Here is a 26,635-nt window from a genome sequence, read left to right on the forward strand (position 1 = left end):
ACCCTCTCACTAATATCCTAACGGCCAACTGTGGAGTACTTCTCTCCACAGTATCAAAAGATCTGGACCAGGACCGTTTCTGTGGCATCTGCCGCCTGAGGCAAACCTCAGACGGCCGCCCCACACTAGCAACCCCCCCCCCCCCCCCAAGCCAGAGCTGCATTCCCACATGTAACGGAGTCTCCCCGGCCCGGACAGCATCTGATAAGATGCTGAGAGCGGGGGAGAACTCTATTGATATGGGCTGCGCTGTAATGACAGCACCACGCGCTGCTGATTCATTACAGCGCGGCACATATCAGTACAATTCTGCCCCGCTCTCAGCATCTTATCAGATGCTGTCCGGGCCGGGGAGACTCCAGTTACAGGCATTCCTCAACATGGGAATGCAGCCCTAATAGGAATACCCCCCCGGCGCTCCCGCGCGCTCCGATCTGACCGCAGCCCCCGCCGACACTCACCACAGGCTGGAGGGCAAAAGGAGATGCTGGTTGACGGCGCGGGAGCCCGGCGGGGTACAGTGGTGAGCGCTGGGGACAGGAAAGGCAAGCGGCTGCAAGGCTGCTGTCTGCCGCCCCCTGCAGGAGCGCAGAATCTGCCGCCTGAGGCGGAATACTCATTCCGCCTCATGGCAGAAGCGGGCCTGATCTGGACACTTATGCTAAGCTCCCTATTTCATGGGTGGGGCGTATAGCGACTGCTAAAATGATGGTTCTGCCCAAAATACTATATTATTTTCGCAATCTTCCGATTATTTTCCCACACAGAACCCTCTCCCGATTGCAGAGGCTTATCAATGCTTTTGTTTGGAAAGGTCAGCGCGCTAGGGTCAATTATACCATTCTGTGTCTGCCCGTAGCGCAGGGAGGGTTGGGATGCCCGTCGGTGAAGCATTACTACCAGGCTGCAATCCTAGATCAGGCAAGATTATGGGCTATTGGAGATGAATCTAAGCAATGGGTGCAGATTGAGAAACATATTCTAGGCCGCAACTCCTTAAGAGAGGTCTTGTGGGAAGTAGAACTTCCCAACTCCACTATAGTACGGGACTTAGGTGTCCATTCACCAACAATTAAGGCGACCTTACTTATGTGGAGGTTGGCCCTCACCGCGAAGGACATTCTTCCATGTAGACTATATAACCTTCCATTAGCGGTGATACAACATAGGATCCCTGATGCTGATTTTAGATTGTGGATGCAAGCAGGGGTTACCAAATTGGGGCAGATGTATGATGTAGACGGGCAGATGTTCCCCTTCTCCCACTTTGCTCGGGTCTTTCAAGTGCCTCATAAAGAGTTCTTTAGATACCTTCAGATCCGCCATTTTGCAGGATCTCTAACACTGAACGAACCACAGCCATGCACCCTGTATGAAGCATATTTCTATAACTCTAAAAAGACCGCCAAGGGCATCTCAATGGCATATAGACACTTGATTGACTTGAGTGATCAGCCTACATCATTCATACTGAAATGGGAACTGGATTTAGGACGCCAATACCCAAGAGAGGTGTGGGCTCAATCCTTTGCTCTCCCTGGTAAACTCTCCAGATGCGTGAATCACCTAGAGGCTTCTAGGAAACTCACCTACAGGTGGTATCTCACCCCATACCGCCTGTCTAGGATGTATCCTGGTACTTCCCCGGTGTGCTGGAGATGTCAGGCGGAAACAGGATCATTACTGCATGTTTGGTGGTCGTGTAGCAAGATAGTGGGGTTCTGGCATCAAATTAAGAGATTGGTGCGGCGAGTATTGGGCTATCACCCTCCGTGGGATCCAGGGATGGTATTGCTGTCCCTGGGACTGGGGGATCTCCCAATGGCAGATAAGACTGTGCTATTTCATATTCTGGTGGCGGCACGATCTAAAGTGGCTCAATGTTGGAAGTCGACCACATTACCTACTGTAGCTGAGATTTCCAGCATTGTTCAGCGGAACTGTATGTTGGAACATATGTTAGGAGGCCACACAGACTCAGCGAATAAGGTGTTTGTAAACAAATGGGCTAAGTGGCTGACCTATAATAAATTGTCAGTATCCTAAGGAAATGTGCTAAGGATGGATAAAAGATGTATGTTTCTGTATTTTCATGTACTCTGGTGCTTCTTCCCCCCCTCCCCCTCCTTTTCCTCTTCCCTCCTCCCTCTATCCTCCCACTGCACCCCCTTCCCTCCTGAGTCAACACTTATGTACCAACAACTACTGCAAGCCGGTGACAAGATAGTTGGGACTTTATAGATGTAGAACTGCTCTGTTGGACATGCTTTGTTGTTTGTTCGCTCCGTTTGGAGCTTATTTCTGTTATTGTTTGTTAGCTCGGTTTCGAGCTTTTGTTTGAGCTGTGGCCTCAACATTATTCTGGTATAATGTTATGTTTTAAAAATTTAATAAAATATTTTAAAATATCTTAAACCTAGCTAGTCTTACCAAGTCCCCATGAGTATTTTGAGCTGCCTCCCGTCTGTCTGTCTATCTATCCATCCATCCATCCATCTATACATGTTGTGACAATCTGGGGGTTACTCACTTGCTGGGATCGCTATCTCCTGGGCCTGAGACGGTTGGCACATCACAAATTGCAGTCCAGTCAGTGCTCTATGCTTTATACTAACCACAGTCAGCTTTATTTATCCGTTCAAAACATAAGACAACAGCAACGTTTTGCAAATAAAATAAAACCTAGGCCGTCTAGCCACTGACTAATGGTCCTTTTACACGGAACGATTTATCGTTCGAATTTGCACGATAACGATCGAATTCGAACGATAATCGTACGTGTAAACGCAGCGAACGATCAAATAGCGAGCGAGAAATCGTTCATTTTGATCTTTCAACATGTTTTCAAATTATCGTTGATCGTTCGCAAAAAATTTGCAGATCGTTCAGTGTAAACATTCTTCACCTATGTGTGAGATAGGCTTAAAGGATCGCAAAATGATCGCATAACGATTTTTCCGTACGATGTATCGTTTCGTCTAAACGCTGATCGTTATAAAAAAAACATTGTTCATTCAAAATCGTTAATCGTGCAATCAGGCGAATTATCGCTCCGTGTAAAAGTACCATAACACATTACAGCTTTCCTAGCTGACTTTCTGAGTCTACTGCTCAATACTTCCAGTTCAACTGGTCTCACCCAGACTTCTTGTCTGGAGCTCCCACAGGCCTAGCGCTGCCTGTGTTCTCCCACCCTGGGAGTCTTCACCTGGGAAGCTCTGAAGTTTCTAATAGAGCTCCACCAGGTGGGTTTCAGAGCCTCATTAGCTCTAAGGCTGGAGTGGAGTATACGGACCAGGAGCTCCACCTGAACTCCAATTCCCACTCCAGAGGCATAGAACTGCCTCTTACAGCCCCACCATGCCACAATGTACATAGATAGATGAGAAAGAAAGAGGTAGACGAAACAACTGTTTCCTTTTCCTTATATTGCTCAGGAGGCTGTAATTGTTTTGTTGTTTCCCCTCTCCTTAGCCAGGTGCTTACTGATCGGTGTGATGTCAGCAGTGGGTGGGGCTACAGATGAGGTGTTACAGCTTGCCTGGCAACAGAAGAAACAGATCATGTGACTTTGGTCTCAGAAGGGAGGGGGAAGACAGAGGAGTGGAGACAGAATGGACCAGGAAGTCAGGATTTTCTGCAGCTTCAGGGTGTCAGGATATGCTGCAGACAAACCAATTACATAACAGAAACCTATTACAAACAAACTTGGATTATGGGTAGGAATTCAACAGGGTTACATTTTCTTAAGTGAGGTACCCCTTCAATTGATTCCTCCTGTTGGAAGAAAAATGAACACTAAGCATTATCTATACTCTGAGCGCTTTATCTGTTATCTGCTGGTCCCCAATACCACTCTTAACCCATTTCTGCATTTTCAGGATGTATGAGGCTGTGATCAGAGATAACTCCTATCTTGGCCATTTCATCCTGTCAGCACAGCAACCAGCAGGTTCTATCATATGGACAGGTCGCAACCACAGCATTACATTTGCCAAGGATAGCAATCATACAAAGAGTGCCCATGTATGCCCAGTAATGCTACCTGCGATACGACAAGGTTAGGTATGCTATATAAGGTTGTTTCTACATTATACATAGACAAGAAGTAAGATAATACAGAAGAATACCATTACAGGCAGTGAAAATAAATACATAAGCTACCTAATTGAACTATAAAAAATAATTGTTAAAGTTTAAAAACTATAGTGGCAGTGAAATAATTATAATTAAAAAGGCAGTAAAATAATTTTATTTAATCAAAATTACACAAACGTAGTAAACATGTTCATTCATCTTTTTTTTTTTGTTCAAAAACTCTGCGGCCAGATGTTAGCTGAGAGTCAGTAGGTAAATATGAAATACCATAACCACAGGACTTTTTTGCTTGCCAAAAATTACAGCGGACTTCACACTTGGCATTTTCTCTCCCATAGGCTTCTATTGGGGTATAAAAAATTCCTGAAAGCACGTCATGTCTATATTGGTGTTTTCTCTCCAATTCTTCCTTAGACTGGGTTCACACTACGTTTTTGCAATTCAATTTTCTTATCTGTTTTTGCTTAAAAAACTGATGGAAAAACTGATGCATTTGTGTGCATCTGTTTTGATCCCTTTTTCCATTGACTTCAATTCTAAAAAATAAACGAATCAAAACGCATCTGTTTTTTTTTAACGTACACAAAAATACAGTCGACCATGTTTTTGATGTAAAAAAAAAATTGTTTTTTCCATCCTTTTTTTTATTGTTTAAACGGATGAGAAAATGAGATTGCAAAAACGTAGTGTGAACCCAGCCTTACAAGGTAACTATTGGCTTGGAGCAGAGTTTAAGCTTGGATCATTTTCTGGATGCAGAACATCTAAGGCTCTTCTCTGGGTTTTAATATTCTGCATTAATGCAGACAAGACATGAGCCCCAAGCTGGTTTAGGAGGTAGAGCATTGAAAAAAAAAAATAAGCAAGTCTGATAATCCTTTATCATTTTATATAGAACATCTATAGAACAAGAAGTAAGATGTGTTACCATTAGAGGGAATAAGAGATCTACATGTATCAGTGCAGCCATAGGACATCACATGAGACAATGCAGGATAGCAGATGAGTATTCTAACATCAGTTTATGTGATGTATGTAAAGTGACTCAGGGTAGGATCCAAGGCTGTATTATGTGTGAAATGTGTATAGAGGCCTATTTTGACTACATAACACTCAGCATTCAAAACTGTGCTTGCTGCTTGCATATTCACAAAACATTAGGTGTCAAAGTTAAAGGGCAAATGGAACATTGATGGGCTCTACACAAAGGCTGAATGGCCAAGGTTTGTTTGTCTGTCTGCTCCAAATACACATGAGCCTCAAGTGACAACTCTGAAGGTGACTGCAGCAAAGTACTGAACTGATAATTTTTTTCCTTCTTTTTTGCTCTGCTCAGTGTATTGTTTGACATGTGACATTAGATATAGCAGGGTATAGTATTCTAATTTGTTACTTTGAATATAACGCTTGGCAACCTAAAAACAGAAGACTGCATAGAGGCATAAACTGTCAGACATGGCCGACTAGCTAATAGCTGTACTGACATTCAGCTACTCCGCAGTGGTAAAGTCACGCCATTCCTACGCTAAAAGTTGAATATGAGGCCTCCCCCTCAGACACAATTTTTGCATTTTTGGGGGGCTTTTTTTTTTTTTTTTTTTTGCAGTTTTCTCATTTTAATGAAAATTAGTAGAAGTAATTTTATTTCTGGCATTTTATTCTGTTGTTTTTTTTTATTATTATTACAAGTCATGTGATTATTTCAACATACCATTCTAGGATTTCAATTGAAGAATATGTTGAAAAAAATGCCAACATGTATATAGACATGACTTCTTTTTTTCTGGCATTTTTACCCCCTTATAGAAGTTTATAGGAGAAAAACGCCAACATCCGTGGTTTTCTATTAGCTACTTTTTTCCATTAAATTTATCTTGTGTAAATTTTCAGGCTTTTTCTTACAAAAACCATTGTGCAGCAGTACTCCACTCCTACCCAAGCATAGTTTTATAAGCCAAACCGTTTTAAGCAAAATATGTGCAAAAAAGAATTATCGCTTGCGCCTAATAAGAATTTTTGCACATAAAATTTTGTGCAGCCAATAAAAAGTACTACCTGCTCAAAGAAAAGTCCAGACTTTTTGGGCTCAGACATAAATAAGCTCATACCCATCTCTTGCTCTGAAAGTTTATGCACTACTTGTCCCATTGTGCCCCTCCTGTCTCTGATGAAGTGCAATACCAACATGTGACCATTACAGCTAAACCGATGTCCCCTTCGCCCTTCCACATAGTAATAATTACTCACTGTCAACAACAAAATAAACATAAAATAAAAACAAAAAAAAACAATCTTGTCCCAATGGCTCATAGACTACATGCCTAAAGAAAGATGTGGAATCTCCGTCATTTTGGGAGCCTCCCCACTGACAGTTTCCCGCGCTGTTGTTCTACTTTACTGGATCTCTGCCCGGAGAAGCGGGCTAGCTGCCCCATTATAGCAAGATTTACACCTTGCCATTGGCAATTGCAGTCCTGGTTAGACAAGTGGTTGTGTTTCCCACTCTGCTGTAATAAGGGAGAATGACCATTTGACATGGTTACACGTGTCATAGGTTTGCCATCATAGAGCTATAGCATTCCCACAGGTCTCAATCTATTGTTCCATGTGCACTCTCCCTGGATTTTTGCATACTTAGTCAGAATTATCGTATTTAGCCATGTGTTATTTTTTCTTCTGTTCCGCTCTGTTATAGGAATAGAATGAAAAAAAGAGGCTGTGCTGGATGTGCTGAACACCAGACACCACCAGAGCCTGATGGGCCCCATGCATGCTGCACTATTTTGCCTAAATTACAGCTAAGGGGTGTGAGTAGTCGGTTGTATGAATGTTGACATCTCAAAGTAACAAAATGTCAATCACACTCATGGGACCAGAGATGCTACAAATTTATTATAGGGGGTGTGCCTCCTACTAAACAAAGCAAATTACCAAAGAACCAAGGTGGATAAAATACAGGGTTTTTTTCCGTAAATCTGCCTGAAATATACATGAATATAATTATATAGAGAGAAATATAGATATTATTATTCACACAGATGATAGAAACATAGCTAGATGGAAGAAAGGGAAAGAGACACCAAAATTTGATTTGATAGATAGATAGATAGATAGATAGATAGATAGATAGATAAGAGATAGATAGATAGATAGATAGATAGATAGATAGGAGATAGATAATAGATAGATAGATAGATAGATAGATAGATAGATAGATAGATAGGAGATAGATAGATAGATAGATAGATAGATAGATAGATAGATAGATAGGAGATAGATAGATAGATAGATAGATAGATAGATAGATGATAGATAGATAGGAGATAGATAGACAGATAGATAGATAGATGATAGATAGATAGATAGATAGATAGATAGATAGATAGATAGGAGATAGATAGATAATATATAGATAGATAGATAGATAGATAGATAGATAGATAGATAGATAGATGATAGATAGGAGATAGACAGATAGATAGATAGATAGATAGATAGATAGATAGATAGATAGGAGATAGATAGATAGATAGATAGATAGATAGATAGATAGGAGATAGATAGATAGGAGATAGATAGATAGATAGATAGATAGATATGAGATAGATAGATAATATATAGATAGACAGATAGATAGATAGATAGATAGATAGATAGATAGATAGATAGATAGATAGATAGATAGGAGATAGATAGATAGATAGGAGATAGATAGATAGATAGATAGGAGATAGATAGATAGATAGATAGATAGATAGATAGATAGATAGATAGATAGACAATATATAGATAGACAGATAGATAGATAATAGATAGATAGATAGATAGGAGATAGATAGATAGATAGATAGATAGATAGATAGATAGATAGATAGATAGGAGATAGATAGATAGATAGATAGATAGATAGATAGATAGGAGATAGATAGATAGATGATAGATAAATAGATAGATAGATAGATAGGAGATAGATAGATAGATAGATAGATAGATAGATAGGAGATAGATAGATAGGAGATAGATAGATAGATATGAGATAGATAGATAATATATAGATAGACAGATAGATAGATAGATAGATAGATAGATAGGAGATAGATAGATAGATAGATAGATAGATAATAGATAGATAGGAGATAGATAGATAGATAGATAGATAGATAGATAGATAGATAGGAGATAGATAGATAGATAGATAGATAGATAGATAGATAGATCGATCGATCGATCGATCGATCGATAGATAGATAGATAGATAGATAAGAGATAGATAGATAGATAGATAGAAGATAGATAGATATTTAGGACTGATATCCTAGATATCAAAAAAGATAGATTTACACATAGACATGAATCAGATAGATCACATGCTGGGGCAGTATCTAGTGGGTGTCCCGGGTGGGCTGTATGTGCGGGCAGCCCCCCTTCCTGTGGGAGCAGGAAGCCCCGTGCAGTCTGGCAGTGGAGGACGTGGATTGTGCTGGTGGGCAGTGCAGGGACAGGCAGGTGTCAGACACTTTGTATTGTCAGTCTGCTGGGATCAAAGGGAAGTGAGGCAGCATACACATCCCGGGCTGTGGTGGGTGAGGTCAGGGACCCCCGGGGTCTTCTATAGGAGGGAGGGGGCATCAGCTATAAGACTGTGCGCTGCAGGTAGGGGGCACAGACCATCCCTGGCATGATGGAGAAGATCCTGAGGGCAGCCTTCTTCTCCAGCACTGAGCTGCCCCTGTGGGGCCCCTGCCAGGACACTGTGCCAGCTCCGGGTATGTATGAGGCTCACCTGCACCCCCTCTATCATATTACTATGTACATTGCTCTCACTTATACATGTGTTCTGCTGGATCACTGATACATGTGTTCTGCTGGATCACTGATACATGTGTTCTGCTGGATCACTGATACATGTGTTCTGCTGGATCACTGATACATGTGTTCTGCTGGATCACTGATACATGTGTTCTGCTGGATCACTTATACATGTGTTCTGCTGGATCACTGATACATGTGTTCTGCTGGATCACTGATACATGTGTTCTGCTGGATCACTGATACATGTGTTCTGCTGGATCACTGATACATGTGTTCTGCTGGATCACTGATACATGTGTTCTGCTGGATCACTGATACATGTGTTCTGCTGGATCACTGATACATGTGTTCTGCTGGATCACTGATACATGTGTTCTGCTGGATCACTTATACATGTGTTCTGCTGGATCACTTATACATGTGTTCTGCTGGATCACTTATACATGTGTTCTGCTGGATCACTTATACATGTGTTCTGCTGGATCACTGATACATGTGTTCTGCTGGATCACTGATACATGTGTTCTGCTGGATCACTGATACATGTGTTCTGCTGGATCACTGATACATGTGTTCTGCTGGATCACTTATACATGTGTTCTGCTGGATCACTGATACATGTGTTCTGCTGGATCACTGATACATGTGTTCTGCTGGATCACTGATACATGTGTTCTGCTGGATCACTGATACATGTGTTCTGCTGGATCACTGATACATGTGTTCTGCTGGATCACTGATACATGTGTTCTGCTGGATCACTTATACATGTGTTTTGCTGGATCACTTATACATGTGTTCTGCTGGATCACTTATACATGTGTTCTGCTGGATCACTTATACATGTGTTCTGCTGGATTACTTATGGTTTCTGCCTGGCAGTATGCCTTACCTGTGGTTCTCCAGCTTATACTAAACTAGTTTTAGAACAGCAGAGGTGCCAGAGGTTCCTAACAGGTATTATATGGATTGCATAGAAATACTATTTGCATTGCATGTATGCATCTTATAGCTATTGGTGAGCACCTACAGGGGGTGACACTGGACACCTGACTACCTTGCCACTCTTTGCTTTATACATTATTAATAATGTTCTGTAAGTCTGTTCAGTGATCTATTCATGGAATGTCATTTCCATTGTATTGAACTATCAATATGAATTCCTTACATGGGATATCGCGCCCCCAGTGAGGTCCCTTTGCGGTATGGGATTTAGTCACTACCTATCATTCACTTGTTCTTTTCTAGAAGCAATGAGTGTGATGTTAGCTACTTTGCTCAGACAGGAACTAACATTTTGCTAAAAGTTATGATGCTTTAAGTTTCGATCAGGTTTTCCAAATATCACTGTGTAATGAAATGTACAGCAACTTTTTAATATACCTCACTCCTTCCCCATTGTCAATATCTCTGCTTGCTATCAATGAATAGAATCATTCTTCTTTAAGCTCATTGACTTTATCATTGACTTAACTAGACTTTCCCCTGTGGCTATGCTGTGGTGATTGTCCACATATGTTTTTGCAGTATACTGACATATACCAGTAATGAAAAATGAGATGTGAATGAGCCCTATATAGTATTTTTTCTAGCTGGTTGCTGTTTTGTATTATTGAGTTATATTGAACTCAGCGGAAAACTGAGTTCTATTGAATTCAGCAGAAAACAATAATTTACATTCTGTAAAATCACTTTTTGTGCATATTTTGGGCAGTTCAAGGTGGTTTGCAGATTGCAAAATAGAATTTACTATGGCAAAAAAAAAAAAAAAAAAAAAAAATCAGCAAGAAGCTTGGGTTTTCAGCCATTGTTTTGGTTTTGGACAAGCCTGAGATTGTGCTAAATGTGCATCTAGTCTAGACAGCCCATTATCAGCCAACAAGCATATGAACTCCAGTTGGATTTACTTGTTACAAACTATTAGGATAGGAGAGAGTTGTGGTGCTAAGGCTGTATTCATACCCTTGCTATTCATTTCTATTCTGCTCCATCATAGGATCAGAATGATGAAAGTGACAATGGTGCCAGTTAAAATGATGGACACCAACTGTGCCCAACAGACTCCAATGACTATAATGGAGTCCATTAGGTTTTACTATGGTGTTTATCATTTTATTGGTTAAAAAGTTGTCATGAATGGAGTCTCCAATGGAGATGAAAATATACCTTTATGTATTTGGTTTCTCCTCAATCCCCTTCTTGACAGCAGCAAAGATACTGAAAGTGTGAGGAAATTAATAAATGACAGTAAATGAATAGGTTGCAGAACTTTTCATAATGCAAAGGGGTTATCCTTCCAATAACACTCATTGCCTATCCACATATAGAAAAGGGGGACCTAAGTCTACTGTCTGAATAGAGTGGTGGTCTTGTGTGCAAAGTCGCTCTATTCGGTGCCTATGGGACTCCTTTAGAGCGTTCTGCAGTCTCATAGACACTAAATGGAGTGACAATGTATATACATGGCAAAAACTCCATTCAGACAAGATACTTGGTTAGACTGCCAGCAAACATATATCTATTCCCCATCCTGTGGATAGACTATAAGTGTTGCTGTTGGGACAACCCCTTTAAACTGAAGCCCTGAATATAATTCCTTGGTCCTCATTGCTTATAAAGGCTCACATGGTAGGTGGCTGTATGGCAGCTACTGTTGAGTTCAGTAGAAAACAAAATCTAATGAATTGTTTTAATTTTCAGGAACAGAAGCTAAAGCAAAGGAAACAGTGTCCCCTGTGAATGGGACCCCCAACCAGCGAAAACGTAAAAGGACATTGTACAGTAAATGGCAGCAGGTGGAGCTAGAGAGCGTCTTTGAAGTTATCCCTTATCCAGACATCAGCACAAGGGAGCATCTAGCCAAGATTATCAGACTACCTGAGTCTAAAGTGCAGGTATGTTAGGAGATTGTAGTCAGTGTCATGTAACCAGTGTCGGACTGGCCCATCAGGAGGATTCTCCGGTGGGCCCCCAGCTTTAGAACATGCACTAACATTGACTGACATGCCGTTTCTTACTGGTACTTCATTGGTGGACTCCCAGGATCTTTTCCTCTGGTGGGCCCCAGATACCCTAGTTCAACACTACATATAACCATAGGGAAATGCATTGGGCTTCTATATTTTATGGAACTAAGAATTTTGTAAAAATAAACATGACAACTTGGGATTCTGTCTTTCCAGCTTCTCCATGGTCCATTTTATACTTTGCTTCTATTACTTTGCAAAAGGTATTCCATAGTGCCCAGAATAATGCACTTACATTGCTTGGTTGAACATTTGATTGTCAATAAAAACCACAAATTCTGAAAAATGTCAGTCACCAGGGTAGAACCAGACACTCCGCATTATAAGTCATTGGGGTCTATTTGGCACTTTTGGTATTTATCGTGTGATGGATTTAGCAGAATGTTGTGGCTTCGGCTCTATACATGTAAATTGTACAATATATAAAATATAAATGTATTTTCTAATCCACAGGTGTGGTTCCAGAACCGCAGAGCCAGGAAAAACAAAAGCGGCAAGTTTGACAAGTTATTTAATCGGAGAGGATCTTCCCTTCGAGCTCATCATCTTTGCTTGAGATCAGCGTCTCCCTCTCAAGGCTTTATTCAAAGAGATCCTCTGATTGCCATGCCCTTACCTCCAAACCATCCAATATCTCATGGACCGCCTCCGTCCTACATGCAACAAGCTGGATACCCGTCATTTCCACAGGTGTCCCCCCCAGTTTCTGAGCAGTTCCCTGATGAGTGTTATGCACACAGCTACAGGCAGCAGGATCTGTATTGGCAGAACGTCACCTCCGGCCCAGATTATGGCTGTGAAGCTACATTGTATGACACCCAGCTGGTCGATCTGGAGCCATTCACCATCCCATCACAAGGATCATACTGGGAGATGTTTCCTCATACAATGAATGAAACTACATCTCAGACATCACTAGGATATATATCTGATGTCATATACAATGCAGCTATACTTACCAACCTGGGAGATGTCTAAGTAGGACTTTATATCGCCATGATACATAGAAACAATTTCAGTAGAGAGGAAATTCCATAGCCTTGAATACACGTTCTTCCTGGACAATAGATATTATAAGATGATACATTTGTAAGTTCATATGGTTGATGAGGAACCTTGATGCAAATCTCAGGAAACCTCTTAAACAGCAGCTCGAAATCCCAGAAATGTGGTGGTGAAGACTGTATGAAAATGGAAAAAAATGAGATTTTTTTTTAACGTCTCTTTTTAAACAAGTTGCCTAAAATTTGAGCTTTCCTTAACCCTTTAATAACCAGAAAGTTTGGTTCCTCAATAAGCAAACACTGTGATTTAGCCCATATGGTATTTTAAAAACCCTAACTTTTTTTATTTGTTGGGTTGACATTTTAATACCATATTAAAGACATATTTTCTTTTCCAGTTTAATTAGGAGTAAACTATACAAAATGTTTCTTTTTCAGTGTATAGTTCTTTACATTTTCAAAATGACAATAAAATTAGGCATTGAAATAACTTCTTTATTTTGTTTTGGTGACTTCTATTCCTAATCAGTATGGTCTTTGGTAATAGGCAGCTATGGTGTTTATTGTCTTTTCTTTGTATATATAGTTTTAGTTCCATATATATATACATTTCTATTTCAAGAGGTCTTGAAAGATCTCCGGAGACACTCAATTTGTATACGTTCCCTCAACACTAAAATTGCACCATTAAGAAGGACACACTGTAATGTTATGCAAATTTAGGCTATCATGGTGCAAGATGGCAATGGAGACTGGAATGGAGGTCTGTTCTCTTCAGTGATCTGGAGACTATGTGGGCAATTATGCATATTAAACAAGACCTCGCCTGCCTTTGGTTCTATGGGGTAGAACACTTTGTGTGAGATCTGTAAACCATACCTCTCCCCTTAGGAATCCCCAATTCAAGAATTCCAAGAGGGTTAAATGCCCCCCCCCCCTCCCCCATGACCACTGTGGTAAGTATGGTCTCTCATCCAACATCTCATCCAAAGTTCTCAGTACCTGCTCGTCATGGCTGTTTCCTGATCATGCGTCATACCTGCGTGGTCTGTCCCCATAGCCAATCAGTGATATCTCCTGATAGATATCAGTTTTCGGGAATCTGAGGAACCCAACAGTGAGGTGGGAAGTGAAGGAGCAGAGCCAGCATTTCATACACAGAAAGTGATCTACAGTGTCAGACACCTCAAACAGATCCAATAGAGAGTAATTACTGTTACAGTTCTATCATTCTTACAGGGATTGTCCAGGGATACTTATACACTGAAATGTAACGTAAAATGTGCACTCACTTGTCCTGATCCCCTGCCATCACTGCACCCATGGATCCTGCTCCCACTGCGCAGTACTTCCTGTCTAAACAAGGGAGTGTCCGCTCAGCCAATCTGTGGCCGCAGTGGTGACTGTCTCAGCCATCGATTGGTTGAGCAGGCATTTCCTTGTGTTGGGACCCTAGTGCTGCGCAGAGCCTAAGCACATTTCATAAGTATTCCCTGGACACCCCCTGTAAAAACTTGTCAGACAACTCAAGTGATTATATTCACAGGTCAGTATTGGAGCACTAAATAATGCCCAACATTTTATAGTAGATTCAGCCTGGCAATTGCTTTACCAATATGTCTCCCGAAGAACTAATACACAATAATAGTTCTGAAATCCACTAATCTTAACATTGTAAATCAATGTTTGTAGCCTTATCGTCTCACAATGAAAGATCAGACCTTTATATTGTGTATTACATTGGTTATAGACAATCTTCCTTTGTGCTTATCTCTTTTTTTAATTTTCGATAGTATTATATTTCAGTTGATTCTTGAAGAATTTTGCAATAAACATGCTACGAGCCACAATCCTGCAATGCCAGTGAATATCACAATCATCTGTAATACCAACTAATCTTCATGAACATTACTTTAATCCAGCCCCTAATTTCCAGATGATTGTGAGAGAGATGGAGCTGTGGATTTACTTACATTACCTAATCCCACCATAACTTTACAGAGCCAGGTTATAGCTGTACATAACACAAATAAAATATTAAGTGTCTTTTAGAAGGGGCTTAGCAGATAGCAAAACATTAATCGACAATGGTAAACTCCCGCAGTCTGTCTCATGTGTGGGGTTTAGTTGCAATTTCACGAGCTCATGACAGGCAGTAAGTAGGGAAGACTTCCCATCTATCTGAGCAAAAGAGGATATAACAAACACATTATATTACATTTGAAAACTGAATTTTAGAATTGTTTGCAAATTTGTTAAAAAAAAAATAAAATAAAATAAATGGACATAAGTATTTAGACCAGGGATGGGGAACCTTGGGCTCTCCAGCTGTTGCAAAACTACAATTCCCATAATATCTGGACAGCCAAAGCTTTAGCTTTGGCTGTCCAGGCATGATGGGAATTGTAGTTTTCCAGCAGCTGGAGGGCCCAAGGTTCCCCATCCCTGATTTAGACCTTTTCCTGTGACAATTTAAATTTAGCTCTGGCTCCTTTTATTCTTCTCAGTTAACTCTGAGATGATTCTGCTCCTTGATTGGAGTCACCTGTGGTAAATCCAGCGGAGAGACACATCCCTGTTTATAAAAGGTGTCACAGCTGACAATGTATATCAGAACTAACACCGAATCATGAGGAGGAAACAACTGCCTGTAGAGCTCAGAGACAGGACTGAGTGGAGGCACAGATCTGCACGGAAAGTTACCAAGAGCACAGTGACCTGCATAAATTATATAAGAAGGTGAGAACAAGCCAGACACTCCGTACAGCTTTTGACCAAACCCATGTAATAAAAATAATATAAAAATGGGTATTTCATATAATGACCCCATAGTTCTAATATTGCTATAAATATTTAAGGAGAACTCTGGGGAAAAATGAAATTCTCAGACAGGCAGGGGTTGGGGGAAACATAATAAAGAAGTGATACCCATCTGTGTACCCCCACAGGGCAGTGTCAACAACTCACTGACAGCTGCTGATGTCCTGTTTCTACCAGCTTTCTACATTGTCATGTCCCGGCAGGAACTACCAGCTCTGCCAGTGACTGCAGCAGATTCCCAGAAGCATCTTGATACCTGATGCTGACTATGTGGGGGGTATAAAAGAGGGTCAAGAGACGTTTGTGGTATACCTGTGATTAAGCTTACACAAAGAATCCCACCCTACCACCAAGTATAACTTATTCTGACTGGGAATTGGACACTGCCATGAAGCTATAATTGTGCATTGATGGGATGACTATAAGAGGGTTATGCACCATAGGAGGAAAGTGGATATTATATGCACTTTATGATAGTACTGTAGTCCTGGAAATGTTTTATTTTTATGCTTCAATAAAGCTGCGTACATTCATTTGGTAGTTGAGTCTGCTTTTTGTAGGATTGTTGTATTGTTAGTAGGACACCATTAGGGCTGTGGCGGCATCCCGTGCTCCAGGCAACCGCCGCATCCACTCTCCCAGCTCCTCTCTCTCTGCGGAACGCCAGAATCACATGCTCGGGCCCTCCTCAGCCCCCTGGGGTGCTTCGCTGCTCCATGCTCCTGAGATGTGTTCTCCCGGCCAGCACACATGTCCCTGCCTTCTAGGGCACGCTGGCTTTCACAGATCTAAATGGGCAGTACACCCTTAATTGGTTATTGCACATAAGCGCTCCCCTATGAATTCCTGCCTCCACTCTGATCCCCTGTTGGAGCCTCTGCATTGCTATCCTAAGTATGTGGTCTCAACTTTCCCGTGATTCCTGCCGTCCATGACTGATGCCCTGGTTCCAGCCATGATCCCCACGGCAATCCCACCTGCCAGCATATGAGTCTCCAGCTGCACCTTGCCCGCTGCTGCTAGCAAGCCAATCCTGGGGTAGTGACCTATGGGTCGGCCTGCCGTAGCAAGTCCAACCCACCCTGGTGTGGCTTAGGCATTACTAGCAGTGGTACAGTGGATCCATGACTGTCTTACAGATGTTTTGGTTGTGGTCATTTTAGGAGGAATATCAGAGCTCAGCTTTCATGTCTCAAAAGGGACTTTTTTTTTTCATGTCCTGCCAGTCGCTGACTGGCTAGTCTGGCCTGCAACTTCATGTCGGAGCTGGAGCCAGGGAGGTAAGTGTGCTTTATTATTTTTTTAAAAACCCATCCCCGGGCATATGTAAACAAAAGTCCCTTGCCCGGAGTACCCCTTTATAACTCTATTTCCAGATGACAGGTTCACTTTAAAGGGAACGTTCATCAGAACACTATGTTAAAGTGTAACTATCATGCCTTACTGGCAGCAGATATGTTGTTAAAATCTCTTGTCTGTTCAGACATGCACCGAGGACAGAATTTATCTGACTGTATACACTCAAAAAACAGTCAATGATGTTGCTGGATGTCTTCACAGGAGGAAAGTATATAGAAAGGTAAATAGGTATGCTAAAGTTCTAGACTTTTTGTTATTGTCACAGTTGCTCCTGCCAAATTTAAGATAGCAGGATTTTAACAGTGTATCCTGCTGCCAGCAGGGAATGATAGTTACACTTTAGGCATATGTTTAAAAACTTTTTTTTTTTAATTTTCCATTTAGCTCTCTCACAGATCCGGCAGCAGCAGTAGACCCAGCAGCCTCTCCTATAGCACCAGGAGATTCCATGATGGCAAAGAGAGAGAAAGACAGGTACATCTTACCCTTAAGTAGTGCTGAGTCTGATTTGAATTTGGCGCCCATCGAGTCACCTAACGCCACTGCCGAACTTCCGGTCTACCTCCTGTATGTCTGCTGTATCCAAACCGGCCACTGCGCTCTAGAGAGGAGGAAGTCCGTACGGGGGGGGGGGGGGGGGGGGGGGGTCGTGTGCCGGCGTCTGATGTCATCCTTGCCACACATCCGCCGCGCGCCTAGGCCCAGGAGCACCGAAGCGCGTGAGGGGGAGCGGCAGCATGAACATCTCCCTGCATCAATGAGGGATCCAACGAGGGACCCGACACCGAGCCAAGACCGGACCTTACAGGGGGAACAGAGGACCACTCCGGACCGCATCCTGAGGCTAATCGTCCTGACCCATGACCTGGAAGGATCACAGGTAACTCTGTATTCCATCTGATCCTGATAGGAACAGGAAAAACACTGAGGTGGGATTGGGGAAGTGCCCTTTTAACCTCTCTCTGTATTTCCTGTTCCTGTTAGGTAAAGGGTGACATCCTCCATGTGGTGCTGTCATGTGGACGATGTATAAAAAGTAATTCTGAGATCTTGCAGCTTTCATTAGGTTAAACTGATCTGTTCTGCCCAGATTATTTCCCAGCAGTGTCCTGCCTATCAACACCGACAAGAATACAGTGACAGGTAAACCAGTATAAAGAGGCCACAGAGCATGCTCACAAAATGTGTCCCATGCAAAGACAAGAGTCTGGAGATGTTCGATGTGTCTATGTCCAGGAGGCTTGCGGTAAGGCATGTCACTAAATGCTGTTAAAAGCAACTTAGGCAAGATCGTAGCCCCCTTGATAATGTAAATCAATATGTTTGAAAACTTAAACCAGGCAAAACTCTATCACAGACAAGTGGTATATAGCAACTTGTAGTTAAATAGGTTACAGAACTGCTCCCTCTTGTCCCAGTAGTCCCACCATAAGCTTTATAAGCAGTCTGCTGATTCCCATTGTCCTGGTGGAGATGCTGTAGGTAAAATCCTGCCCCTACAATGTGTCTTCATTGAGATGTACACAATAGAAAAAGCTGTAACTCACACTATTATGGTATGATTGTTATTTCAGTAATATACATATATTTCTAAGGTGGGGGGAGGGGGTTTATAAAGCTGTCGGATAGTAAGATTCTCTTTGTTGTCTATAGTAGAGCTATAGCTTAGCTTTTGTTTATTAATGAGCTCTGGTAAAATGAAAGCCAAGGTCTGGTTGCCCTGGGCCAAAACAAACAAACCTTATTATATGACAAAATATCCCCCTAAATGATTACCAATTGTACAATGTTATAAGTAACATACAAACTGCCAAGACCCTGCAATGTAAACTATAATCTGAGCAATTGTGGATAGAATTCCCTTCCTAACATGGTAAAACCAGTGAAACAACAAAGTAAAGGTTATCAACAAATTTTTTATTTATTGTGCAATATAGAATATTACAGTCAGAAAATCAATATAAATGCGGACATTTGTAATGTTTGCTTTGATCATACTAATTTTAGTGTAAAAAAAAAAATATTAGAAAATTTTGAAAAGAAATACAACACAAAAGGAAAAGTCCTGTATAAAGTAACAAATTCCAAAAGAGAAGCAAAAATGGTTATTCAAATTCAGCAATATGACAGTGTTCAATATACGCTCACATATCTTCATTTTATAGCAGATTTAGTTACTACAGCCTTGCCAGAAGTAAACATGTAAAAACTATGGGCTGAACTAATAAAGGTTATAGCTATCAGAGCACAAATCTTTAGAGTAAGTTCTGTACAGACAGAAGGTGCACAAGGATTGCATAATACAGTGTATATGAGAAATACATATAAATGTATAAAAAAAATGGTTGTCAAGACATTGATCACAACTGCATGAATTCCATTTTTCTGTTTGATCACAGAAGCAGAAATAGTGGTGTGCCAAATCCCACTGACTTGTAAAGGGATCTGACAGGTTCCGCTGTGTTGTCTATCGTGTTGACAGGAAGAATACCTATTTTTCCAGTCAAACATGACGGAATCTGCAATGCTGATGTAAACAAAGCCTTAATGGGGTACTCCGACGCTGATAAAAAAGAAAGCAATCAAACATAATTTTTACATTTACCATCCCTCCTGAGTCTGTCTTCGTTTGAAATTCCTGCTTTTCGCAGGTCCCTGAACCTCCAGTTTGTGTCTTCAATTTTTCTTTACTTCCTGGTTTGGGGTTTCCCATGATGCACTTTGTCTCCTGCGATGTCTAACTGACTCTGTAAAACGGTTAGATGGCTTACAGCTTATTCAGCCAATCAGAGCTGAGCAACCTGTGTCATTTGACAAAGGGACACTGGCTTAACAGGGCTTAGACCCGCCTCCCTCTTGATGATGTCATTGTCACAAAATGGCTTCCTGGGGTCAACAGTCATTAAGTAAGAATAAGTTTACTTCACTTCCTGGTGGGGGATTGAGGGGGAAAAAGATAGGGAAGGGGGGCTGATAGGTGATTGAAGCATATTACAAAAGGTATATAACTATGTAATGTGTTTCAATTACTGGAAAAAAGCTATTCCCTGGGAGTACCCCTTTAAAATGTTACAGCCTTGCTCCATATCTATGACCGCCTTATATACTCATTCCAACCATATTGTGAATGCATGACCTGCATTGACCTGCTTTGTTTCGGCTTATATTCATATAGAAAATCTACTGGGCAAGACAACTATATTGTCCAAGATAAGTGCATTTCATCAGAGTGCATTTCAATAGGTGCTATCCTTATATTCCAAAAGGACTTTTATAGAAATGTCAATATTTTATTAAGAAAATTTTAAAGCAGATATAGTTAACAGAAGACAGTATTATATTAGAAACAAGAAAATATATAATATATTACAAACAAAAGTTTGAAAAGTTAAGCCGATAGATCATGGTCTATCTACAATATACAGGTTTCTGGATACCTCCACACAATCTGGATGGAAAATTGTATTGTATTTATACATACTGCATGTGAAGGGAACTTAGAGAAATTGTGCAATACAGGAAATAAATAAAACAATGAACAGTAAAATATCTATCTTTAAAGATAAATTCTAGTGCAGCGAATGGAATTTAGCAGTAGTCATTAAATCCAGTATGGTTCCAGCTGAGCACATCTGCTGCAGTTACACAAGCTTCAAAGGAGTCCAGTTCAGTAACTGAAGTTATTCCGGACAATGGCAAAATGTATTACAGTTCTCCAAGTTGCCCCTCCATGGTTCGGACAAGAACATACAGCTCTGCTAACCCCACCAATGAGGCCACAATCACAGAGGACAGGACCCGCTGGAAGACAGGACAAATGAGTAACATCTTCATTAAACATACAGATCCAAGAAAAGAAAATCATAGAAAAATTAGATCTCTATATATTACTTTTGTAATGTAAAAGCAAAAAGTCTACATTTCAGCCTAATGTTTTAGATTTAGAAGTCTCCTGTTAAATTCTTCCCAATTCCTTACTTACATGTACACAATAAATATGATGGTATTTATCAGTCATGTGGGCAGTCTTAGGCTGCACTCACACGTCCTGTGTTCTGTCATGAAACACGGACGTTGAATGCAAGTCCTGGATGGTTTCCCCGGATGGCATGGGTAAAAACTCTTTAAATCGCTGCGGCTCTGCCATTACAGTGCCGTGGTGATTCAAAGAGTTTCCCCGCTGCCAGCATGATCTTCATACATCATGTCGTCTTCGGAAATTCTGTGGTAATGGAAATCAGAAAATATCACACAGTTCAAATCCTACTCACCGCAGCAGACTCTGTGAAGATGTACTGAGTTCCAATATAAGTGCATGCAAATGCAGCTGCAATAGTGACTAAGAAGTTGAAGATTGTAATGATGACCTTCTTTAGGGGCCGCACTGCAAAATGTAAAACAGTTATCATGCAGGTCATTGTGAGCATTGCTACTGTAGACTTAAAGGGATTATCCAGCACTACAAAAACATGGCCACTTTTCCCCCTCTCGTCTCCAGATTGGGTGGGGTTTCAAACTCTGTTCCATTGAAGTAAATAGAGCTTAATTGCAAACCACACCTGAACTGGAAACGAGAGGGGGGAAAGTGGCCATGTTTTTTGTAGCGCTGGATAACCCCTTTAAGTTAGGGTCCATTTACACAGAAAGATTATCTGCCAAAGATTTGAAGCCAAAGCCAGGAACAGACTATAAAACAGAGATCAGGTCATAAAGGAAAGCCTGCGATTTCTCCTCTTTTCAAATCCATTTCTGGCTTTGGCTTCAAATCTTTGGCAGATAATCTTTCTGTGTAAATGCACCTTTATGCTACGTTTACACGGAACGATTATTGTGCGAATTTGCACGATAATGATCGAATGCGAACGATAATCGTACGTGTAAACGCAGCGAACGATCGAATGACGAGCGAGAAATCGTTCATTTTGATCTTTGAACATGTTCTTAAATCATCGTTCGCTAAAAATTCACCAATCGTTCCGTGTAAACAGTCGTTCACTGATTTTACCTATGTGTGAGATAGGCTTAAACGATCGCAAAACAAATTTTCTGTACGATATATCGTTCCGTCTAAACGCTGATCGTTAGTAAAAAAAAAAATAGTTACTTCGAAATCGTTAATCGTACGATTGGGCGAATTATCGCTCCGTGTAAACTTAGCATTACTCTGATTTATATACCCTTATATTTTCAGTTCAATGGAGCCAATTGTATTTGCATTACCATGGGCCATCTTGAGTAATTTACAGACATCTATAATGACCGGAAAAATTTGCAATGATCACAAAAACCTAAATGTACTGGCTGCCAAATCTTACCCCCAGAAGAGTTATTTTACCTTCTCTTCCAAAGTCAGACAGTGTTCCAAGCCGACCGGACTGTATGAAAGAAAAAAAATAAACAACATGTTATAAAAGGCAATAAAGATTCTAAGATAATATATTTAAGCAATATAAATGAGTACTATCTGGGAACAAGGGCTTCCTTGTCCCCTCCAGCTGGGGAATGGTGTAAACAGAATCACATTGTTTGCACAATTGCTATTAAAGTAAATGGGACTTACACAACATTACACAAGTAACATTAGAGTTCCCAACCACCTTCAGCAGCTGTGAGCAGGTTTGAGGAGGATGGGGAGCCCTCAAACTATAGATGTGGGTCCCCAAGGTCAGACCTGTGCAAATTAGGATATTAAACTCTCTTGTATAGTGTAATCACACACACACATATAATAATATATATATTACACACACATACTGTTGAGAGGGCTTTCCACACTACATTTCGATTGTTGCTGATCCCCCCCCCGTAGCTGGTACTGACATATCAGTCCAAGTTACAGGGAAAATACGGCCCCTTGACAATACTTGAGAGCCGATCTGGGTTTGCTAAGACCCAGAAGCTTCTGCAGATGCCCAGAACACAGCGGTCACATGACCACCAGGCCAGGAAGCAATATGGGTTCCTGCTGAGCTCTGTACTCACTGGTACTTTACAATCAACTTGTGTCTGAAAGTTATGTAGATTTGTAAATCCATCTTCCAGTACTTATCAGATGCTGTATGTCCTACAAGAAGTGGTGTATTCTTTACAGTCCCAAAAGGTGATCTCTGCTGCCACCTCTATCCATGACAGGAGAGGTTTTCTATGGGGATTTGCTACCACTCTGGACAGTTCATGTGCCGGACAGAGGTGGCAGCACTGAGCACTGTGTCAGACTGGAAAGAATACACCACTTATTGCAGGACATACAGCAGCTGATAAGTATGGTAAGAATGGAAATTTTTAAATTACAAATCAATATTACTTTCTGACACCAGTTGATTTGAAAGAATTTTTTTTTGACAGAGTACCCTTTTCTGCTCATGTCCTTCATTTTACAGGAATATAATAAGAAAAAAACCTTGTATGCAGAGGTTTCTTTTCTGTCCAGTAATGAAGTCTCTGAGGCAGTGTGAGCCACAACTCTGCCAAACTATGACATACAGGTCTATGGTGTTCACTTGTTTGCAAATATTGTACCGAAGACTAGATCCACCATCAACGCTATCTTTATAATGTCTTGATTAAAAAGGTCAGACAATTTTATTTCTACAATTCCTGTGCAAACCAATACACCTGAATAGCAACTGGTAACAAAATCTATGTGGCACAATCCTATCAAACCTTTATGTGTCCTCTGTTTCTTGCTGACCTACAGAATGTATTTAGAGGACAGCTGAAAGGCTGGCTGCAGTGCAATTCTACACGTATTCCCAGCACTTCATTCATTCAATTTTTTTCTGTATACAAATGGAGGGGGTGAATAAAAAAACCAAAACATGATATGTAAGTGTGTTTTTATTTTCATTCACCCCTTTTCCAGGTGTATAGATAAAACTAATCCTGTCCAAACAACCCCATTAACAGTGATACTATTAAGCGTCCAATTAAAGAGGCCTTGTCTTAAAATTGTCAAATTTCCAGCAATAGAAATCTCTGAGCAGCTTCAAAGTGGTTTGCGTTCTCTGTAGACCATATATCAGTAATGGTCCAAGTCCATAGATGTCTCAAAGTTATCGGACACCTGGGATCATTGATATGACCTTATTTTCCCTTTACATTTCAATGTAATAGGGTAGATAATTGTACCTTGGAAGTGACGTTCTTGGTGATCCTTTTGTATTCCTCATTTGCTAGCTTAGCCTTGATCTTCTCTAGACGAGCCACAAGCTCCGGGTTCTGAAAACACAAAATTTTACATCAAAAAGCTTCAGGCAAAGATCCTCACTGACCATGCTCTATTATTATGTGCCATTATCCCAATACCAACTACGCTGCTGAATCCAATACATATCAGCTTTTTTCAATTTTTCAAACATCTTACAGAAGTCTTTTAGGTCACCTATGTGAGGGCACCACACCACAGAGTCAGGGATGCCGAGCTCAAATCTATATATTGTAATTCAAGTGCAAGTGTCCAGTTTCTTCCCAATTTCTCTTGTTTCGTTAATCCTGTGATTACATTCCTCAGGGATAACTGTAGGATTACTGAAACATGCTGGGGAATAGCTAGAAGTCTATCCTTGGACTTTTGGAGTTTGTAATGTAACCGACCTCTATCCTAGACTCCTAAAAGTAAATCCCTCTGTGCCATCGGCGGGAGACATAAACACTAAGACTAATGGTGCTGCTACTTACCTATACCAGAACTAGATATTGCATGAGGACTTTATGGATCTGACTGGATGATAAAAATACCTACAAACACTACAAAGGAAGCACTGCACACAGGCTGGAAAAACAGGCTGGAAAAACAATGACTTTTAGGGTACAAACACACATACCGTATCGCTGTGTATTTTCTGCTGCAATACGCAGCAGATTAGATCTAAATAACTTAACACAGCATCAAATCTGCACAATCAAATCTGCTGCGTATACGGTGTGTGTGTTTGTACGCTAAGGCTATGTTCACACAACGTGAGAGACCGGCCGTTCCGTGACCCTGGCCGGGTCACGGAACGGCCGGTCTCTGCACGGATGATCCTGGCCGTTAGAGCAGTACTGGCCGGATCATCTTTTGGCCACAGGGCTCTGATGCGGGCGCATCAGCACGTGCCCGTATCAGAACCTCTCATAGCACACAGTAAAGCGAGCAGCCAGAGCACTGTGTGAACTGACATGGCTTTCTGCAGCCACAATTCATTGAATTACGGCCGCAGAAAACTGACATGTCAGTTATTTGCGGGGCCGGCCGGGATCCCATTGAAGCAGAGGCAGTGTTCCACTACGCAGAAAGTACGTCCGTTGTTGCCGATGGCAACAACGGCCGTACTTTTACATAGTGTGAAGATAGCCTAAGTCTATTTTTTTGGAGGCTCAAAAACTGCTTAAAACAATCTGAGTTGGGGTCATAGCCTTGAACTGTGGATTGTCACTTAAAATTGAATTGACTAAAAAAAAAAAAAATGTGTTCATTGGCAGAAATTACCCGTTTAGGCAGCTCGACCACAGGTATATAGATCTCACTGCCATCTAGCAGTTCATGCAGGTAGATATCGGAACCTACAGAAAGGAAAATAAAAGTAAAGTTATTAAAGAAATAAACAGTAAGTCCATATAAAATAATACATGTGTGTAATATGGATGGGGGCAGGGTTCGGCTTGCATGTAACCATACAGTCCCATCTCTAGAAGCTGCTGTTACATCATCAGGTACAGCACATAGTGATAGGAATACCTATCTCAATAAGTTATCCCCGATAAGTGATCCTGGGGGTCTGACCACTGGGATCTCCACTGATCACAATGATGGAGGTAAAATATCCCCTGAAATAAGCAGAATGCACCATGACTGTGCAGCCAGCGCTCCATTCCTACAATATGGGAGCGCTGTAGACTGCAGAACACTCAGCAATGTAAGGAAGCCCCATAGAGAATGAAGGAGCTGGGTGCATGTGCAGGTGTTGTGCACCATTCATTGCAGACACAATTTTCTCCCCATTCTCGAGCTCGGAGGGCGTCCTGCTGGTCAGTCCCTATCAATCAGCTTCTCTTTCCCATCCTGATACAGGACTTCAGCCCTGTGTGAACATACCCATAGAGGGAACACAGCTTTACCCTGTATTATAGACACACAAGGCTTCCTGTGTCCTGTACAGATCAATGACACAACACACTGCAGTGACTCTACAGCTGCTGCAAGACTACAACTCCCAGCATGCCCCACACAACAGTGCAGACAGTGTGCCATAGTAAGGAGCAGCTGACAAGGCATCACGTGACATGGTGATCCTTCCTCTGACCTCTCTCCCGCAGCAGAGTATGCAGCTCCCGCAGGACCCGGAACGATACAATGGAGCCGGCTCCTCCCTCCAGAACGCTCTGCACCTCGGCCTTGGAGTGGGGAGAGAAGCCGGAGCGGAGCTCCCTTAGCGCCCGCAGCAGCGGCTCTGTCACCCGGCACTGTCTAGCCATCACCTCCAGTGATCACCGCGCACTGACTGCTGGGAGGAAGGTCGGCGTCTATTAGAGAAC

General features: G+C 41.4%; 2 protein-coding genes across 2 annotated transcripts; one reads left to right on the forward strand and one right to left on the reverse strand.

Moving 5' to 3' along the window:
- Positions 1-8,779: 8,779 nt before the first annotated feature.
- On the forward strand, positions 8,780-13,246 carry SEBOX (SEBOX homeobox). Its single transcript, XM_069944899.1, has 3 exons — positions 8,780-8,864; positions 11,611-11,804; positions 12,390-13,246. Exons 1-3 carry the CDS (start codon positions 8,780-8,782, stop codon positions 12,912-12,914), a joined length of 804 nt encoding a protein of 267 aa, XP_069801000.1. The 3' UTR covers positions 12,915-13,246.
- A 5,828-nt stretch (positions 13,247-19,074) lies between these two features.
- TMEM199 (transmembrane protein 199) lies at positions 19,075-26,624 on the reverse strand. Its single transcript, XM_069944805.1, has 6 exons — positions 26,404-26,624; positions 25,590-25,663; positions 24,248-24,337; positions 22,455-22,494; positions 21,391-21,503; positions 19,075-20,920 (listed from the first exon to the last, which is right to left on the reverse strand). Exons 1-6 carry the CDS (start codon positions 26,573-26,575, stop codon positions 20,825-20,827), a joined length of 585 nt encoding a protein of 194 aa, XP_069800906.1. The 5' UTR covers positions 26,576-26,624; the 3' UTR covers positions 19,075-20,824.
- Positions 26,625-26,635: the final 11 nt, after the last annotated feature.

The sequence above is a fragment of the Dendropsophus ebraccatus genome, chromosome 11 (assembly GCF_027789765.1).
Source record: "Dendropsophus ebraccatus isolate aDenEbr1 chromosome 11, aDenEbr1.pat, whole genome shotgun sequence".
NCBI lineage: Eukaryota > Metazoa > Chordata > Amphibia > Anura > Hylidae > Dendropsophus > Dendropsophus ebraccatus.